At 39.1% G+C, this 16,969-nt stretch overlaps 1 protein-coding gene across 3 annotated transcripts in view; it reads left to right on the top strand.

The window, feature by feature from the left end:
• Positions 1–16,969, top strand: part of LARS2 (leucyl-tRNA synthetase 2, mitochondrial) — an 87,101-nt gene that overhangs the window by 51,152 nt on the left and 18,980 nt on the right. For all 3 annotated transcript variants that reach the window (XR_003073639.3, XM_025147499.3, XM_040696589.2), the window contains exons 13-17: positions 42–140; positions 2,866–3,003; positions 11,997–12,100; positions 13,238–13,420; positions 16,706–16,875. Coding sequence is in view for 2 of the 3 variants with exons in the window: in XM_025147499.3 (XP_025003267.2) it covers positions 42–140; positions 2,866–3,003; positions 11,997–12,100; positions 13,238–13,420; positions 16,706–16,875 (694 nt within the window). In the remaining variant the exon portion in view is untranslated. The remainder of the gene's footprint in view (positions 1–41; positions 141–2,865; positions 3,004–11,996; positions 12,101–13,237; positions 13,421–16,705; positions 16,876–16,969) is intronic.

The raw sequence follows: 16,969 nt of genomic DNA, 5'->3' as shown, positions 1-16,969 counted from the left end.
TGCTTTTTTAACAATAGCTGCCGTCTTTCTCTCTTGTTCAGATGTAAGGCAGAAGCTAGGCGAGAAATTGATACCATGGATACATTTGTGGATTCTGCTTGGTATTACCTGAGATACACAGATCCTCACAACACTCAGAGGTAAGGGGTCCAGATACAGAGCTGCCTGGTGGACAAGCCTGTCTTACTGGATAGAAGGGGAGAAACAGGCCAGATCCACTGATGCTTCTAGCTTAACTGCATCTCCATTGCAAAAGTCAGTTTAAACCTGTGCAGTGACCTGATTTTTTTTTTTTTGTCTGCTATATGGCCTGGGGAAAACAAAGGGTGGACTAGGAGTTGCTCCAAAACTCTGGCATTTGGTTGTTCCTATGCCAGGAGATCTACAAAAGCAGTATGTGTAGACACTGCTTGCGTAAGTGCAGGATGAAAGGGCTTTATGAGCCAGGGTATAGTGGAAGTGTTCAGCTGAGGAGCTAAAGATGGTTGTTAGAGGAGGATGCTATCAAGAGTGACAACCTACCGCAACTCTGAGACCATAATAAGTTGTTCTGAGCCTGTCCTCCCCATTAATACACTGGGTATTCTGGTGTGTAGACAGGTGGTTCTTTTCCACTGGGAGGAGAGGGGATAGTATGATGTAACTTCCATCTGCCAAGAGTGACACCTTAATTGACACCTTAATTCGTTTCTTTTAGAGCTCCGGTAAGTCTTGCTGCTCTGTTGTGCATACAGCCAAAGTGAGGTGGAGTAAGAGCAAGCTTCTGCTGTGTATTACTTTGACAAAATGCATAATTGATAAAAAGAGATTTTTCATGTTCTGTGTATTAGTGTATGCAGTATGGACAGTGTGGGGAGATAGATGTAGTTATTTAGCCATTTATCTGCTTCATAGTCTGTCTATATTAGTATGGCTGATATTGCCTTGGGGTGTTGTCTCACCAGCATTAAAACAACCTGCACAGAGGCTGACTAAGCTGTCCAAAAGCATTTTACATACACCTGTCAAATTAGTTTGCCACCTACCGTGGCTGAATGGATGTCCATTACTGTTTCTTGAATATTTTAAGAGCCATTCTGTAGGACAGTATGATGGCAGCAAATCTTGGCACTTTCCATACATTGTTCAATTATTGCACAGATAAATGGAAGGTGTCTAGTAGATGATGCATGTCTTCCTGACAAGTTGTGGGAGATAATGAGCTTCATGCTGGTGAATGAATCTATTAAGGTGTATTTTGCTTTAATTATTGACATTTCTGTTTTAGTATTCTTGATGTCCATGTAAAGTATCTTTGTGTACATGGAGTTTGAGTGCTTTGAGAAGGTCACATCAAGAATGCTGTTCAAATGTCAGGTTTGGCTGCCTGATTTCGTGAGATAAGAGTAAATATACTAGTATTTTTTCCTTTTTTTCCCCAAAGAGGAATTAGTGGAACAGAACTGCATAGTAATGATGACAGGAAGTGTTGCATTTTTTTAGATTTTGTTACTGAATATGAGGCTCTTAGGGGATTGACTATTTATTTATTCATTGCCCAGAGGAGTGCCTGGGTACATACTACATACCAAGTGATTTAGCCAGTTATTCTTTTTGTACTGGCAGCACTCATTCAGTTAAACTAAAGCCTTCTGCAAACACTTCTGCTTCACACTGATTCACTTCTAGTGACAGTGTGAATTTATTGTTTATAATATCATTTAAGTTACAGAGACTGCTTTCTCTCCAGTAACTGTTTGAAGTATGCTGTTGTGCATGAACAAGAAGAAACTTTCCAGCAGTTGATGATGAAATAGACATATGCAACATCCAGCTGTCAAAGTAACAGTTTTGTGTAGCCAGGTCTGTTTTACATTGAAATAAAAGCATTTGTGCAGATTTCTGTACTAGATTTCTACCTCCATTTAATTTATTTGTTGGGGGTTTTTGTTAGTTAAGCTACGTATGTTTAAACCCATATTTCTGTACGTCATTTCATAAACCTAGGATTTGGTTCTGAAATCAACAGAGTAATTGTCCCATGTGAGCAACATTAAATGTAGACTTGCTGCACTAAAGGTGTGAATTTCATATCTGTGATCTGTGTCTGGGCTCATCTGTGAGGAATAAAGTGTTGCTGTCACAAGAGTTACAGTTACAGGAATAATTGAACAACCAGACAAAATGAGTCAATTTGTTAAAATGGAGCCATGAAATAAAGGTCAAAGAATATACAAACAGCCTATATGGGAATATTTAATAAATCATCAGGTAATGCTAGGATACCATGCAGGTGGCCTCAGATGGTTCAAATAACCACCAGCATTTCCTGTAAATTCACAGAGCATCCTTTGGTTTGAGGACGATGACCCATTTGGCTGTTGCAATGTTTTGCGGTGTTGTAATAAGCTGCTACATTGCCCTCTAATGGCAACAATGCAGAACTCTACTAAAAAAAAGTTTAGTTTTTTTAATCAGACATGTCTTTTGTCTTTCACAGCAATATATTTTTATGTTAAACTTGGTGTTGGTAAATAATAAACCATATAAGTGCTAGCCACCGGATGGTGATGAAAGGAAGTCCTAGAAAGAACAAGAAAATACTTTCATCACGTTCTGAGGTGACATAGGTGAAATCTTAGTTGAACACTCAAAATATATGAAAATAATATTTCTGTGGAGCTGTTTCTCAGTGGAAGTTATTTTTTTTCCATTTAAAAAGCATGTAATTTCTGACAAGATTAAAAAGATCACAAAATAAGTTTTATTATACATGTGTAGATCTCAGTAAGTAATGGTGTCCAGTCAGAAATGATGAGCTACATTAGCAGAGCTGGTCTTTCTCTTCTGTATTTTTCCTATTATTCTGCCTTTTTTTTTTTTCAGGCCCTTTAATCGTGACTTGGCTGACTACTGGATGCCTGTGGATTTGTACATTGGAGGCAAGGAGCACGCAGTTATGCACTTATTCTATGCTAGGTTTTTCAGCCATTTTTGCCATGATCTAAAGATGACCAAACACAAGTAAGCCTTATATATTTCTATAAGAATCTTTCAGATCTCACTTACCTTGCAGAAGTGTTACTGGATACTGTTGTGATCACCTTGAATAAACATGAATTTTTCTGTTTGTTAGTCTTGGCTAACTACTTCTTTTTTTCTTACAGTTTGTTGCATTTTCTGTATGCGTGCATACACAGCATTTTTGCTACATGGATATTAACTGGCTCAGGGCAAGTGATAAAATGTTACTGTAGATGTAGATTTTCAGCCCGCAAAAGCATATGTAAGCTAGGAGCTTCAGGCATTTTGAGTAGTACTCTGATTTCAAATTAGTTAACTTTCTGCACAGTAATACTGTTAATTTCAGTGTAACCACGTATACATACTCTTACAATTCACTGCAGTTTTGAGGCTGAATAGTGCAAAATAGTTCATAATAGCAAAACAAGTATATTTTTCCTGCTGTCAATTAATCTTTATTCAATTACTTAATTACTTTTAACTACTCTTGTTACTGATACTGTTATAGTGTACTGTTGTACTGTTCATTAGCCTTTGTTTTGGTTAGGAGTAAAGTTTGAGGCAGGGACTTGAGTCATTTGATGTTCTGTGCTTTGTGCTGCCTGTTTCCCAATTTAATGTCCCGATTTCCACTCAAATTCTAGCATTTTTGTACCCTAAAGTACCATCATAGGAGTGCCTCATCTGGGAGGGTACAAGTGGTGGAACAGTGAAATATTCACCTGTATTCTGGTCTGTTATCCCATCAGCAGTGATGTTTGAATAGATTAAGTCAGAATGAGTGATCTCATGAGAACCACTGCTTGGTAATTTCTGAGCTGGCAGTTCCTGTGCATTCATTCTTTACTAGTATCCACTTCTCAAACATGCAAAATTGGAACATGACAGACACATGACATAGTGCTTTCGCTACAATACTAGAATTTAAGTAGGTGAGCACCAGGGAAGGATGGAGTAGGTAATGGAGCCACTGGAATATTTCCCTGAGTTATTTCATAATCATTTGATGATAAGTGACTACCAAGTTTTTTATCATTTTTTTTTTAATTTCATTTATTTGAAATTTTGGTATGGATGACTTCTGTACCTACGTTTCACTCAGTTGTCTCCAGCTTGCATAGCTGCAAGCAGGAAGGCTGTTCCTTCTTTAAGAGCGTGGTCCTCTGAAAGTCGATCCTTTCTGTCACTGTTTTAGCAGAGAATTTCAGAGCTTTTCTTTGCAGGTAGTTTCAGCTTATCAGTGCTATAAACTACTTTACAATACTGATCTATCTGCCATCTTGTAGAGCTGTAACAATAGTTATTCTGCTAGTCAGAGTCTTCTACCTCGTTAACTATGGTGGCTAAAGTACTGTTAATATAAACTGAGACCACAAGGAAAAGGAGGTTTGCTCGCAAAGTAAGCGGTCCTCCAATCTGATGTGCAAGAAAATGAAAATGCACGGAAAGAGTGCAGCTTGGTGGAAAAGAGACTTCTTGAGTGATCTCAAGCACTAAAAGCAAGTCCATGGAGAGTAGAAGCGGGCATTGTGGTGGAACAAGAGGGAATGGTTTTAAAAGAGGAGAGATTGAGATTAGGTGTCGGGGGAAGTTTTTTGCTGAGAGTGGTGAGGTGCTTGCACAGCTGCCTAGAGAGGTTGTGGATGCCCTGTCCCTGGAGGTGTTTAAGGCCAGGTTGAATGGGGCCCTGGGAGATTTGATCTAGTACTTGATACAATGGTTGGCAACCCTGCCTGTGGCAGGGGGTTTGGAACTTGATGTTCCTTGAGGTCCCTTCCAACCGAAGCCATTCTATGATTCTGTAATTGGCTGCCCCTGGAAGAATGTAAAAGCATTGAGTGGGTAGGCACAGGGTAATTGGGAAAAGTCAAAATTTATGTGGAATTGAAACCTGTGAAGAATGTGAAGGCAGTAAGGACTTTTGCGTATACATTGACGGGAATATCAAGGAAAATGTTGGCCTGATGCAAAATTAAACAAATAGCGTAACAAATTATTAAGCAAAAGACAATCATTGCCTTGGTCTTTGTTATCAAGGCCTGTGCTTAGTAGGACAGTTTTAAGGGAGAGGGTTACTACCCACTACAGAGTAGGATTGAGTTAGGGATGAATTAAGGAAATCAAACATGCACAAGTGCATGGGACCAAATGGGATGCATCCAAGAGGTGCTAAAGGAGCTGACCTTTGACACTGTGAGATGCTGTTCATTCATGAAATGTTGTGGTGAAAGATGTGATGACTAACAATAAGATAAATCAGGGAATGCCCCTAGCGACTGGAGAAAGGCAGATGTAAAACTCATCTTCAAGAACAAACAAGAAGGATGATCCAAATTACAATCCTGTCAGCCTCACTAGGTCCCCAGGTATATTTTGAAGCAAGCCCTCCTGGAAGTAATTTTCAGAACATGAAAAACAACGTGACTAGAAGTAACCAGCATGAATTTGCCAAGTGTACTTTACTTTATGCCCAACTTAACCTGTCTTCCTTCTATGATTAGATGATTCCCTCTGTGGATGAAGAAAGCATTTATTATGGCTCTTGTGAGACTCTTGACAAGTTTCTTGTATTTTGGCTTGCAAGATGGAGACTGAATGGGTAGGCTACAACATAGGTGGAAAAACTGTCTGGACCACCAGGCTCAAAAGGGCAATGGTTCAAAATATGACTAGTAGTTATTTCCAAGTGGTCTTCCTCAGAGGTCATTGCTCAGGCAGATCTTATCTAACATCTTCATCAACAATCCAGACAATTTAACAAAATGCACCTTCCACAAGTTAATTGATCACTGCACACTGAGGGTGGTGCTAACAAGAATCTCTCAAAGTTCAACAAAGGCAAATGTAGAGTCCTGTATATGGAAACAGCATGGACTGGGACAGTTATGTAGGAGAATGCACTATGGAGAAAGCTTTGGGGGATGAAAACCAAGTTGGATGTAATCAGCAGTAGGCATGAGAATATACAACACTGTGTTAGCAAAAGCATGTCCTGAAGTGATTATTTCTATCCCTACTTCATTTCTCAGGAAGTCACATGTGGAATATCATGTCCTGTTTCAGGGCCCCAAGTGTGAGGGACATTATCACACTGAAGAAGTTCCAGTGGTGGGGCACTAAGATGGTTGGGGAGTAGAGCTTGTAGCATACAAAGAGAGGCTAAGGGAGCTGGATATCTTCACTGTGGAGAAGAGAAGGCTGAGGAGGGAATATAACCACAGTCTACTGCTTCCTAAAAGTGGATTGTGGAGGAGACAGAACCAGATTCTTCTCAGACATGTACAGAGAAATAAGGAGTAACAGTCACAGGCTGCAACAAGGTCCAGAGCTGCACTGAAGGAAAAGATGTGACAGCGAAGGAGGTCAGACACTGGAACAGTTTGTCTAGAGAGTTTCTGTGATCTCCATCATCAGATATTTTCAAAACTCTTTTCATTGGGTCCTGAGCAACCTGTTTTAACTTTGAAGTTAGGTCTGCTGTGAGCAGGGGATTGGACCAAATGGCCTCCAGAGGTCCCTTTCAATCTGTGTTATTTTAAGGCTTTGCAGTCCTACAGGTTTATTAATTTGGAATGCTGTGACAAAGCAGTAGCACCAAAACTGTGTAAAGTAGATTGGTCTAAACATGGTAAATTTCAGAGGAAAACTCTAACTTCAATGCAAAAAAAAAAAAAAAAATGCACAAGAGGCACTGACCATGGCTAGTGACAAGAGTAGAGAAAATCAATACTGCTTTATATAGAAATAATTTTCAAGACTAGGGAATTCCACTGAGGTCATACGCAAACTCAAGAACGTGTACATGTGAAGATTACATTCAGATTACAGCATTGCCCCCAGGATCTGTTGTTTGTACTTCTTATATATGTATTTAGAATGCAAGGTGACAGTAAAACAAACAAACAAAACTCCTCATCATACATAAAATTGCTTACTTGCTTTAGCTCTACAGAAGTTAAAGCACTAGGTGTTCTTAAGCCATGAAGCCAAATTAGGTTGTTTTGATATGGAAATTGCAACTCCTCTATCAATACTCTATCACTACGTGTTTTGAACACATTTTAGCTTTTGTCAGAAGTCACTTTTGCCCAGTCTTGTGCTAGGATTGCTCAAGGGCAGGTATCAGAGACCAAAAAGGTGATCAGGAACAACAAGCTCACTAGTAGGAAGCTTAAAGTCATGGCACTGAAGCCCATAGCTCTGAGGGGAAATATATTTAAGTATTAAAAAACACTGCCCTCTTGTGCATTCTTGACTTTTTTCTAGCTGCTCAGTTCTGTTCACTAATTAAATTAGTAAAATTCTGTGACAGCTTAGTTAATGAGAGCTGCCACCATTTTAAGTGTTAACTAGTATTTGGATAAATTTTTGAGATTCCCCCATTATTCTGTAATAGTTTCCATGCTGATGGGTTTTCCTTACAAAAATCTTCATTGTTTGGCTTTTAACCTCCTTACTTAAAAATGTCAATAAATTTGTCCTGCTAGTCTTTAATTCTAACCTAAGGACCATTACTATAACGATGAGATGGAGAACAAAAGTTAAAAATTTCAGAGTTCAGATTTGAAAAGCAGTTTCCTTACATGTGATAAACATTATTTCAGTATAAATATTATATGCCATTCATTTACAGATGTCACAGTTGCTTTCATATCAAATGCAACATTTGGCATCTATAATTGTAAAAGTGTAAATATAATTTAAAAATCCCCTGGAGATAGAGCATGATCTTCTACATATATTTTTAATGCATTGAAATGGAGATAAGAAGTCAGCGTTAGTAGCACCCTCTGGGTACTGATACATATGACAGATTAAGCTCAAATTATTCCATTTTGTTTTAGCTATCTGTGAACTGCAACAGATCTGGAATTAATTCAAAGCCAGTCAGCCCTCCCAGTTTTGTAACCAACACTGGGAGAGAGTCCAGGTAGGCAGCTGGGGCCAGCAACTACCTCATCTGTTCCAGCTTAATCCGTCATGGTGAGTGTGTGACACACTCAGTTACACCTGCTCAACCATGTTATTGCAAGTAAAAGTTGCACAGAATTTGCCTCTTCCCTTTAGTAATCAGTTCTGTTGGATGAATAATTGTAAATACAATCTAATACATTCTTCCTGAAGGATTATAAAGCAATAAAAAAGTTTATTGTTGCCATTAAGTCAGCAGATTTGACTTTGACAGAGAGCAAATGTGTGGAATAAGAAGGCACTATTTTTACATAGCTGCATTATAGAATAAAAGAAGATAACCTATTTCTGTCATAGAGCTATTCTATAAAGGAAGCGTATCACAGCTTTTCAAAGTTCATTAGGGACTTTATCGCAAATATTGATTTGCAGTAAAAGCACTAACTATTGACTGTGTAAAATCTAAATGTTCAATATTGTTTGATCTTTCTTTGGCCTGAAATAATGTCCCTGCGCCTGCCCTCTTTCATTTCTATTCTGGCCTTCTACAGCATTGCCAGTATGTATGAATCTAACTGCACATTTCATAGCCCTCTGAACTGAGGTGCCAGTGACTGGCCAAGGTCTTGCCTTAGCTCTAGGACATGGAATTGGGCTCTCCCAACCTTTCTAAAGATGTGGGATGCAAACACATTCAGTAAGCTCCTTTTCTAGTGCTATCCTTCTGAGTCCAGTATTTATTGCTGTTGTGGACTCACAGAATCACAGAATTGTAGGGATTGGAAGGGACCTGTGGAGATCGTCCTGTCTAACACCTGTGCTAAAGCTGGTTCCATAAAGTAGTTTACATAGGAAAGCATCTAGGCAGGGTCTTGAGGTTGTGGGCAGCCTATTCCAGTGCTTTTTCACCCTCACAGTAAAGAATTTTTTCCTCATGTTCATATGGAACTTTCTAGGTTCTAGTTTGTGCCCATTGCTGCATGTACTGTTACTGGTCACTGTTGAAAACAGCCTGGCCTCATCCACTTTTCTTCTGCACTTCAGCTATTTGTAGCAGTGATGAGATCCCCTCTCAGCCTTCTCTCCGCCAGGCTGAGAAGATGCAGGTCTCTCAACCTTTCCTCCTAAGGGGGATGCTCCAGGCCCCTAAAATCTTTGTAGCCCTCCCCTGAACTCTTTCTAGAAGTTCCCTGTCTTTCTTGAACCGAAAAGCCCAGAACTGGACGTAGTACTCCAGATGTGTCCTCGCTAGGGCAGAGTAGAAGGGGAGGAAAACCTCCCTCGACCTGTTGGCCACGCTCTTTTTTAATGTACCCCAGGATACCTTTGGCACTTTTGGCCACAAGGGCACACTGCTGGCTCATGGCCAACCTGTTGTCCATCAGCACGCCGAGGTCCTTCTCCACAGAGATCGTTATCCAGCAGGTCAGACTCTGACCTGTACTGATGCATGTGGTTATTCCTTCCCAAGTGTAGGACTCCGCACTTGCCCTTGTTGAACTTCATAAGGTTCCTCTCCACTCAACTCATCAGCCTGCCCAGGTCACGCTGAATGGCAGCACAGCCTTCTGGTGTGTCAGCCACTCCTCCTAGCTTCGTATCATCAGCAAACTTGCTGTGGGTGCATTCTATCCTTTCATCCAGATTGTTGATGATGTTGAACGAGACTGCACCCAGTACTAACCCCCCTGGGGAGCACTGCTAGCTACAGGCAGTGTAACTCTGCATGTGACCATGCGATGGAGCCATCACAACACTGACAAAGACACTGCACATCAGGGAAAACAGCACAGGGCTCAATTTGTTTCTGAGCCCTGTGTTTATTAGACAAGCTCTGGTTTTCTTGTTTTGGGCATTTCTCCATTCTCCTGCGTTCTCCCAGTAGGAACAAATGCTGGGTTTTTTTTCTCCCCATACTTGGTAATGTATTTTGTATTGCATTTTTGTAGCCTCTGTCAGCATAAACAAAAATAGGAAATGCTCATTCCTCCATTCAGCCTTTAATAACTTGGCGTATGATCTGAACTAGCAGGTTGTCATTAAAAATAAGTGTTCCTTGAAAAATCACTTCCAGCAGTCAGTCTTATCTGATTTTGATGTTCTGGCTACCTCATTAGCTTTACTTTAGATAGTAACAAGTGTAGCTATTTTAAATTGAGCTCTTAAACAGACTGATGTATTCAATTATAGGAGAAAAAAAGTTTTAGTTTTTTCTTAGTGTAATTTATTTAGTTTGTAGAAAAAGCATTATCCCAAATAGTTCACTCCTGAGGTGTTTCTACACTCACTGATTTTGGATAGGATGCAAGACTTTTGTTCCTGATTTTTCATCTTTTAATTGACTTAGATAATTTTAGGTAATTATTTGAGATCTGAGTTGATGATTGCCTCCTATTTTTAAAGTAAGTTTTCCTGTTTCTATTCTTTACATTTGACGTGAATTTTTGTCTTCCTAAGATACTTCAACTTACTTACCAATAACGTGATTTGTCAGGCAACCTATGTTCAAATGCAAGTATAAGAGCATCTGTATAAATATTTTTTACTTTGAGTCATTGATAAAACCAGGCAGCATGGTAGAGACCAATGCTGATTGATGACTGAATGATACACTATGGGCCAGTACTTGGACAGTATTTGGAAGTATGAAAAATATGCAAGGAAGGAAACTCCTATTCAGACATGAATATGTTGAATATTAACTATGAAGACTTGCTGTTTATTAAGGAGTAGCATTTGGAAGATACCTGCTTCGGTACTGTAAAACCCTACATAAATGTTGTATTATTTAGTGCTTGAATACTATATTTAATAAATAACTGTGGTTTAAATACAACAGTGACTCTGCAAATGGGGTAGTGGTTTGGATTATGATTTTTTTGTACATGTGAAGTAAAACGTGAAAGCCTTTTGTTACTGTTTCTTCCTTAGATGTATGAATTTATTCTAGCTTTTGGAAAATGTGTAAATACAAGTGATGCATCCTTTGTTCTTAAGTGTTCTGGCAAATATGTGGGCCTTTATTAGGTGCAATTGTGGGTGATTCAAACTGCGAAATGTTGAGTACATGTGAGCATTAGGAAGTACAGGTCAGTACTAAGCAGCGCTGACTAGCACATCCCCCAAAATAATGGTAACCCTTGTCTTTTTACCTGAGGATCCCTTGAGGAAACTCCCCAGACTCCATGCACTTTGGGTCTCACTCCTACCCCTAGCGTTCTTGGGGTTGCTTTTGCTTTCCTGTTCAGGTGAATTAGAAATGTAAGATCACTGAAGGAAGGTGACAGCAATAATATATCTGTCAACTGGAAAAGTGTTTACTTAGAATTTATTTCTTGCTGAGTGAGCTTCAGCCTTTGGCTCTAGTGCTTTTAAGGCTCTTTTCATCTCTATGGTACACATATTTAATGAGAACTTACCTTTCCTGATGTAAATTTAGAAAAGTAGAGTATTACTGTTCAAGATTATAAAAATATAAGTAAATATAAAACATTTATATAAATTACTAAACATAAATAGATCCACTAAGGTGAACTTTGTAGTACTGCCCTATTCTTCATTTTCTCCATTGTCTTCGTGTCTGAGCACGCAAATGCTTATGTTGGAGAAACTATCTTTTTGGTTTATAGAAAGAAATGTGCAGCAAGAATTTCATTTGTTCCATAATACTGCATTTCTCAGAGAGAAGCTAGGACTAAATATTTGTAAAAAGGTGACAGTTCATACTTGCTCACTTTTACAAATGGGGATTTAGCTTAGAGTTCAGGAACTTGCTCAGTTGGCAAGGAACGTTTGTGTATTATCTTTTTGCTAATATGAAAAGTGACAGTGTGATAATTCTGTACTAAATCATGATGCAAGAATATGTACAAAATACACGTAAATATTTACACTTATCAGCAAGGCACCATGAAGAAATGCAGAAAGTGCTCTTACTAACGTGCCGTACATTTATGCAATGAACTTGAAATTCTTGTTTCATTAAGTAACTACACCTGACTGTCTGACATCTGAGGCTTATCATAAGTATCCTTTTGACAGCTGTTTTCAACCTACAAGTTTCTTTTTCCTTCCATCCTTAGGGAGCCTTTCCATAAGCTTTTGGTTCAAGGTCTTATCAAGAATCAGACGTTCAGACTAAGAACAACAGGCCAGTATTTGAAGAGAGAGGAGATTGATCTCACTGGTAAGAGAGGATGCGTGAGAAAACCAGTTCAGGCGTAACCAGGAAGTCAGAGACTATTTCAGTTAAAAAGGGACATGCAGGTCTCAGTGCTGGGAAAATTAGGTGGGGAAAAATAAATCCTTGTTATATTTAAACCAGAGGGTCGTCTCTTCCATGAGGCTGGGATTCACATCCACTGCTGAGTGTATAGACACCCTACTAATCTAGCAACTTTTAATTGCAACCACGTACAGCAACAGTGCTATGAAACTATTTACCTCTACTATAATCCAAAGGATCCAAAGTTTTATAAAGACAGTGCTCAGCAGCTTGCTGAATGAAGTTAGAAGTTCCAGCAAACAGACAACCTACATTAACACTGTAGCAAAGTTAATACGGTTCTTAGTATATTCAATAAATATTAGACCTGTATGAGTTGCATAATGAGAGTAGGAGAAAGTCCTGTTTCTCAGTTCTTCCCAGTGCCCTCACTGCATAAGCTGGATTAGCAGCCCTTGTCTGGAGAGCTGTAGCAACAAGAGAGGCTTGGTTGTATTTGCCCTCCTTCGAGAACCTCTCACACAGCCATGTTTTCACTGCTTTCTCCTGCATATAAATCCTATCAGATAGCCAAAAAAAGATAAAATAAAAGGACAAAAAGCCCCCACCAACAACCAACCAACCAACGAACCTCTTACACTTACCACTGCCTGTTATCCTATTTTGTTCCAGAAAAGTTTGCAGGTGTTTTTGCTTGAGTGCATCTTTAACTGTGTAAATACCCCTTTTTGCCTTTCTGTCCCTAAATTCATGCAACAGAAGGCAGTTTTTTGTCACGATAACTTACTGCAATTAAAGTTATGAAACTGGGGTCTTTATAAGCTAGCATCAGGCCAAAACTGTACCAAATAATTATGCCCACCCATGAGAATTTAAATAGTATGGTTATAACAGTGCTTAAATCTCAGGGGAGAAAAATTGGGGAGGGAAAAAGGTTGTTACATTTTTGTATTATTTTTCTTTTTAAACAGTTTGGAAGAATGAAAAGCCAAACCAATTCACCAGAAATAGTTTTTTCTTAATATTCTTAGGAAACTGAATTGTTGTTTCAGATGAGCAAAATTTGTTTTAATATTTTGTGTTTGTCTTAATGTCCAGGCACTGAACCAGTTCACCTAAAAAGTGGTGAGAAAGTCCAAGTCACTTGGGAAAAAATGAGCAAATCTAAGCACAATGGAATAGATCCTGAAGAACTAATGAAAGAGTATGGCATCGACACCATACGTCTTTACATTCTGTTTGCTGCTCCTCCAGAACAAGATATTTTATGGGATACTAAGAGTAAGTCAGACTTTGTTATTTGTTCTTTTCTAGTGTATCTTAACACAGAAATTAAAGTAATTCTTGCTGCCCAAGTTTTTGATTAGTTGAGACATAAAAAATTATAAATGAGCAATTTTTATTGTTTTCTTCTTTTAAAAGAGGAGTCACAGAACTGTCACTGCAAGTCAGACTTGCAGGAATATTACAAGGTGTGAAAAAAGAGATGTATGAAAAACATTTCTCAAATGGTGCTTTCTTCTGAACTAGAGTGCAAATCTGGATCTCATTCTCTTATTTTTTTTCTTTATTATTTCCATTTCCTTAGACATGTGCAATGTTTTTTGTAAGATGGACTATAAAATACCTCCTGAAATAATCTCATTTATCAGAGTCCCTAATAACTAATATTTGTACACAGACATACCTTTATGAGCTTAGCTCTTAAATAAGATAAGATTTACCCTCCTACACACTTATTCACTGACATCATGCAGTTTGTCATACTGACAGGTCTTAATGTCTCGTGTGGCTCGTACATTTTAATCTAGACTTGATGCATACATTTTAATGCAGTCTTCTTGTTGCATAAGGCTTTAGTAAAACACCCCATGCCTGATTTAAAACAAATGTATGTCTTTATTCTCTTTATTCTTGCATTGTCTTCTTGCTACTTAGTTCAGTCTGTACTAAGCACAATTTCAGTTGATATCTGTCACCCATTAAGTTCATATGCATTCATTTACATATACTAGAGGAGTGGTCTTTATGACTTCTTGGTTGGCTTTCTGTCACCATCTAATCACAACAGCACAGATCTAGGAATATGAAAGGATAATGGCTATTAAAAAAAAAAAAAAAAGAAAGAAGCTCAAAAAGCTCTAACTCCTGGATCCCTAACAGTAAGCAGGTAAATTCCCAACCAACCCCCAAATTGTGTGGGATTTGCTTTTGCAGCTGAATGGGGCTTGATGGGATTCATCCTAGCACACTCAAAGAGCTGGTTGATGTCATTGTGAGACTTCTGTCAATTATTTTTAAAGGATCTTGGGAATCTGGAGAAGTCTCAGTTGGCTGGAAGCTGGCAAAGTCCCAGTTTTCAAGAGGGGCAATAAAAGAAGATCCTGATAATTACAGGCCTGTCAGTCTCATTTCTAGTTCATGCTAATATTATAGCAAAGTTTATTCTAGGAGTTGCTGAAAAATAGCTGAAAGAAAATGTAGTCACTGGTCAACAGCCAACACTGATTCATGAAAGGAAAGTCTTGTTTAGCCAAGTGAATCTCCTTTTATGACAACTTTACCCATCTGTTTGACCAAGGGAAGACAGTAGATGTAATCTTTTTTGGGTCTGGCAAAAATTCTGATACTATTTCTAACAGTATCCTGTTCTAACAGTGGACTAAGTTTCCAGCATAGAGGTAGACAAAACATAGTGCAGTGGTTGAACAATTGGATGACACACGTGTCATCGCTGTGTGGCACCCAGGGCCTGGTTGGCTGGAGCAGCCAGAGCAGATGTCACTGACCAGCACTTATTGCTAGTTATGAACAGAGCCACGGGTGTTTGAACTTGAGTCCAGAAGCAAATACAACTATATTTAAAGGGGATCACTCCTCACCTGGACCTTGCTTCCCCTTCTCTGTGTGGTCCCTGAATAGTTCCCTTTTGGCCTCCTTGGTGTCCCTCTGGTTCTCCAGATGGAAGAGGTGTGGGGAAATCTGTTTCCCAAGCAACATTAACAAAAGAAAATGCCAATTTCTTCACAGTTTGTCTCCATTTCTTACAAATGTTCCATGGTTTCAATAGCATGGCTTTGCAGGGCAGTAGCTGTGTACCCAGATGGTGCTCTGCCACGTCAACACACTAAGTGCGTTTTGCTGATGGCATCAACAGGAGATGTGCAACCCCTCTCTGGTTCCTATGCTTTTGTTTGGTATTTTACAAGTTTAGAAAGCAAGCTAACAAAACCAGTGATGTTCTTTAAGCCTTTTAAATCACCCCCTTCTCTAAAAGATCATGTGCTTCATCTGTCATGGAAAGGCTTGGTCTGGAGGTGGTGACTGGGTGCAGGATTTGACTGTGCGCTAAGTCTGTGGGCACCACTGAACTGGCTCTCAGTTTCCGTGTTCCTCATCCTCACTGGATGTGTTTTGATAGCCTTGTGGGATTGCCTTACAGACATGATTCCTCATCTTTTCACTGATGGATGTAAAGGCAAGATCCCATGCCATTCTCTGTCTTGGTGAGGGCAAGCAATCTTCTAGAGTATGCAGGACCAGATATGGCCAAACATACAAACAGTTTATTACAGCATAACTACAGTCTGGAGAATACCAAGCCTGCAGTGATGGTGTACAAGATTCTGGTATGAACAGGAGATGAAAAGTTTGGAGAGAGCATTGTGTTCTGCATTCCACCTAAGAGAGTTCCTGAGGATCACATTGGCATAATCAGGTTGTATTTTACTGTCCAGTTGAGCAGGAAATCTTTTACCTAGTGCAATAGGACAATGCACTTGTGTTAGACTCTCGTGCAGTGTGATGTAGTGATGTGCAGTCTAGCAGAACCCTGATACATCTTGAAGCTCAAGCTGTACCTTCCCTAGTGGCTCAGCACCACACCACATGGCATGGCTGGCTGTGAGCAGCATTAGCTTGGACTTCTCTGTACCACAATTCCTAGGTTGCATTCTTTGAAGAGCCATGCAGCAGGACTACTTGCAAGCTCAGGATGAAGAGCTTTATAGTCCTCCCAAGCTAAGCTCCGTCAAAAAGACGGTACCAAGAATCATAACGAGAATCATTAGCATGGCTGAATCTCTGAAGCAATAGAAATATATGTATTTTTTAAGCTCAAATTTTAGAAGAAATCTCTCTCTCAAAAAAAAAAAAAAAGAAGTGTGTGCATGTGTGTATATATGTATATATGCTTGTATTCTTCCATGAGTTTGAAAAATGAGAGCTTGTAGAATTGTTTTCTTGAGTCATTAAAACACAAGGTGAGCATTCAAGTAGTGACATAACCATACAGATTTAGGAAATATTTCTGCTAGATATATGTTTTAAAGCCATTGCGGGTAATACTTTTGTTACTTATTGGGTTTTTTTGTTAAGACAACACATCATTATTTTTGAGGTCATTCTTAATTGCATTTACATTTTTCATGTAAAATATAAGGGTTTTCAGGTTGTTGGGTTTTTTTTAAGTTAAGCTCTAGCAAACATTCCCTTTTGCTTACAAGTTTTGGCTTCTTTCATTGCAACTGATATCTGTTTGTTTCTGCAATCTTTCCTTAATCTCAGCTGATGCTATGCCAGGTGTTCAGAGATGGCAGACTCGCCTCTGGACACTTGTAACCAAACTTATCGAGGCAAGGACTTCGGAAACCATGCCCAATCCTGAGGTTCTGAGTAAGAAACAGAAGGCTGAAGCCAGAAGGATCTGGGAGCAAAAGAATCTTGTAATTTCTGAGGTAAAAAGAAAGTTGATAAATGAATAAATGACTTTACTGCTTGTGCAAAAACAGTGTGCTTGGCTTAGAGGGTCAAGAGTTTTCCCACAGATGA

Source organism: Gallus gallus, chromosome 2, assembly GCF_016699485.2.
Source record: "Gallus gallus isolate bGalGal1 chromosome 2, bGalGal1.mat.broiler.GRCg7b, whole genome shotgun sequence".
Lineage (NCBI taxonomy): Eukaryota > Metazoa > Chordata > Aves > Galliformes > Phasianidae > Gallus > Gallus gallus.
This window is presented reverse-complemented; position numbering and strand designations above follow the sequence as displayed.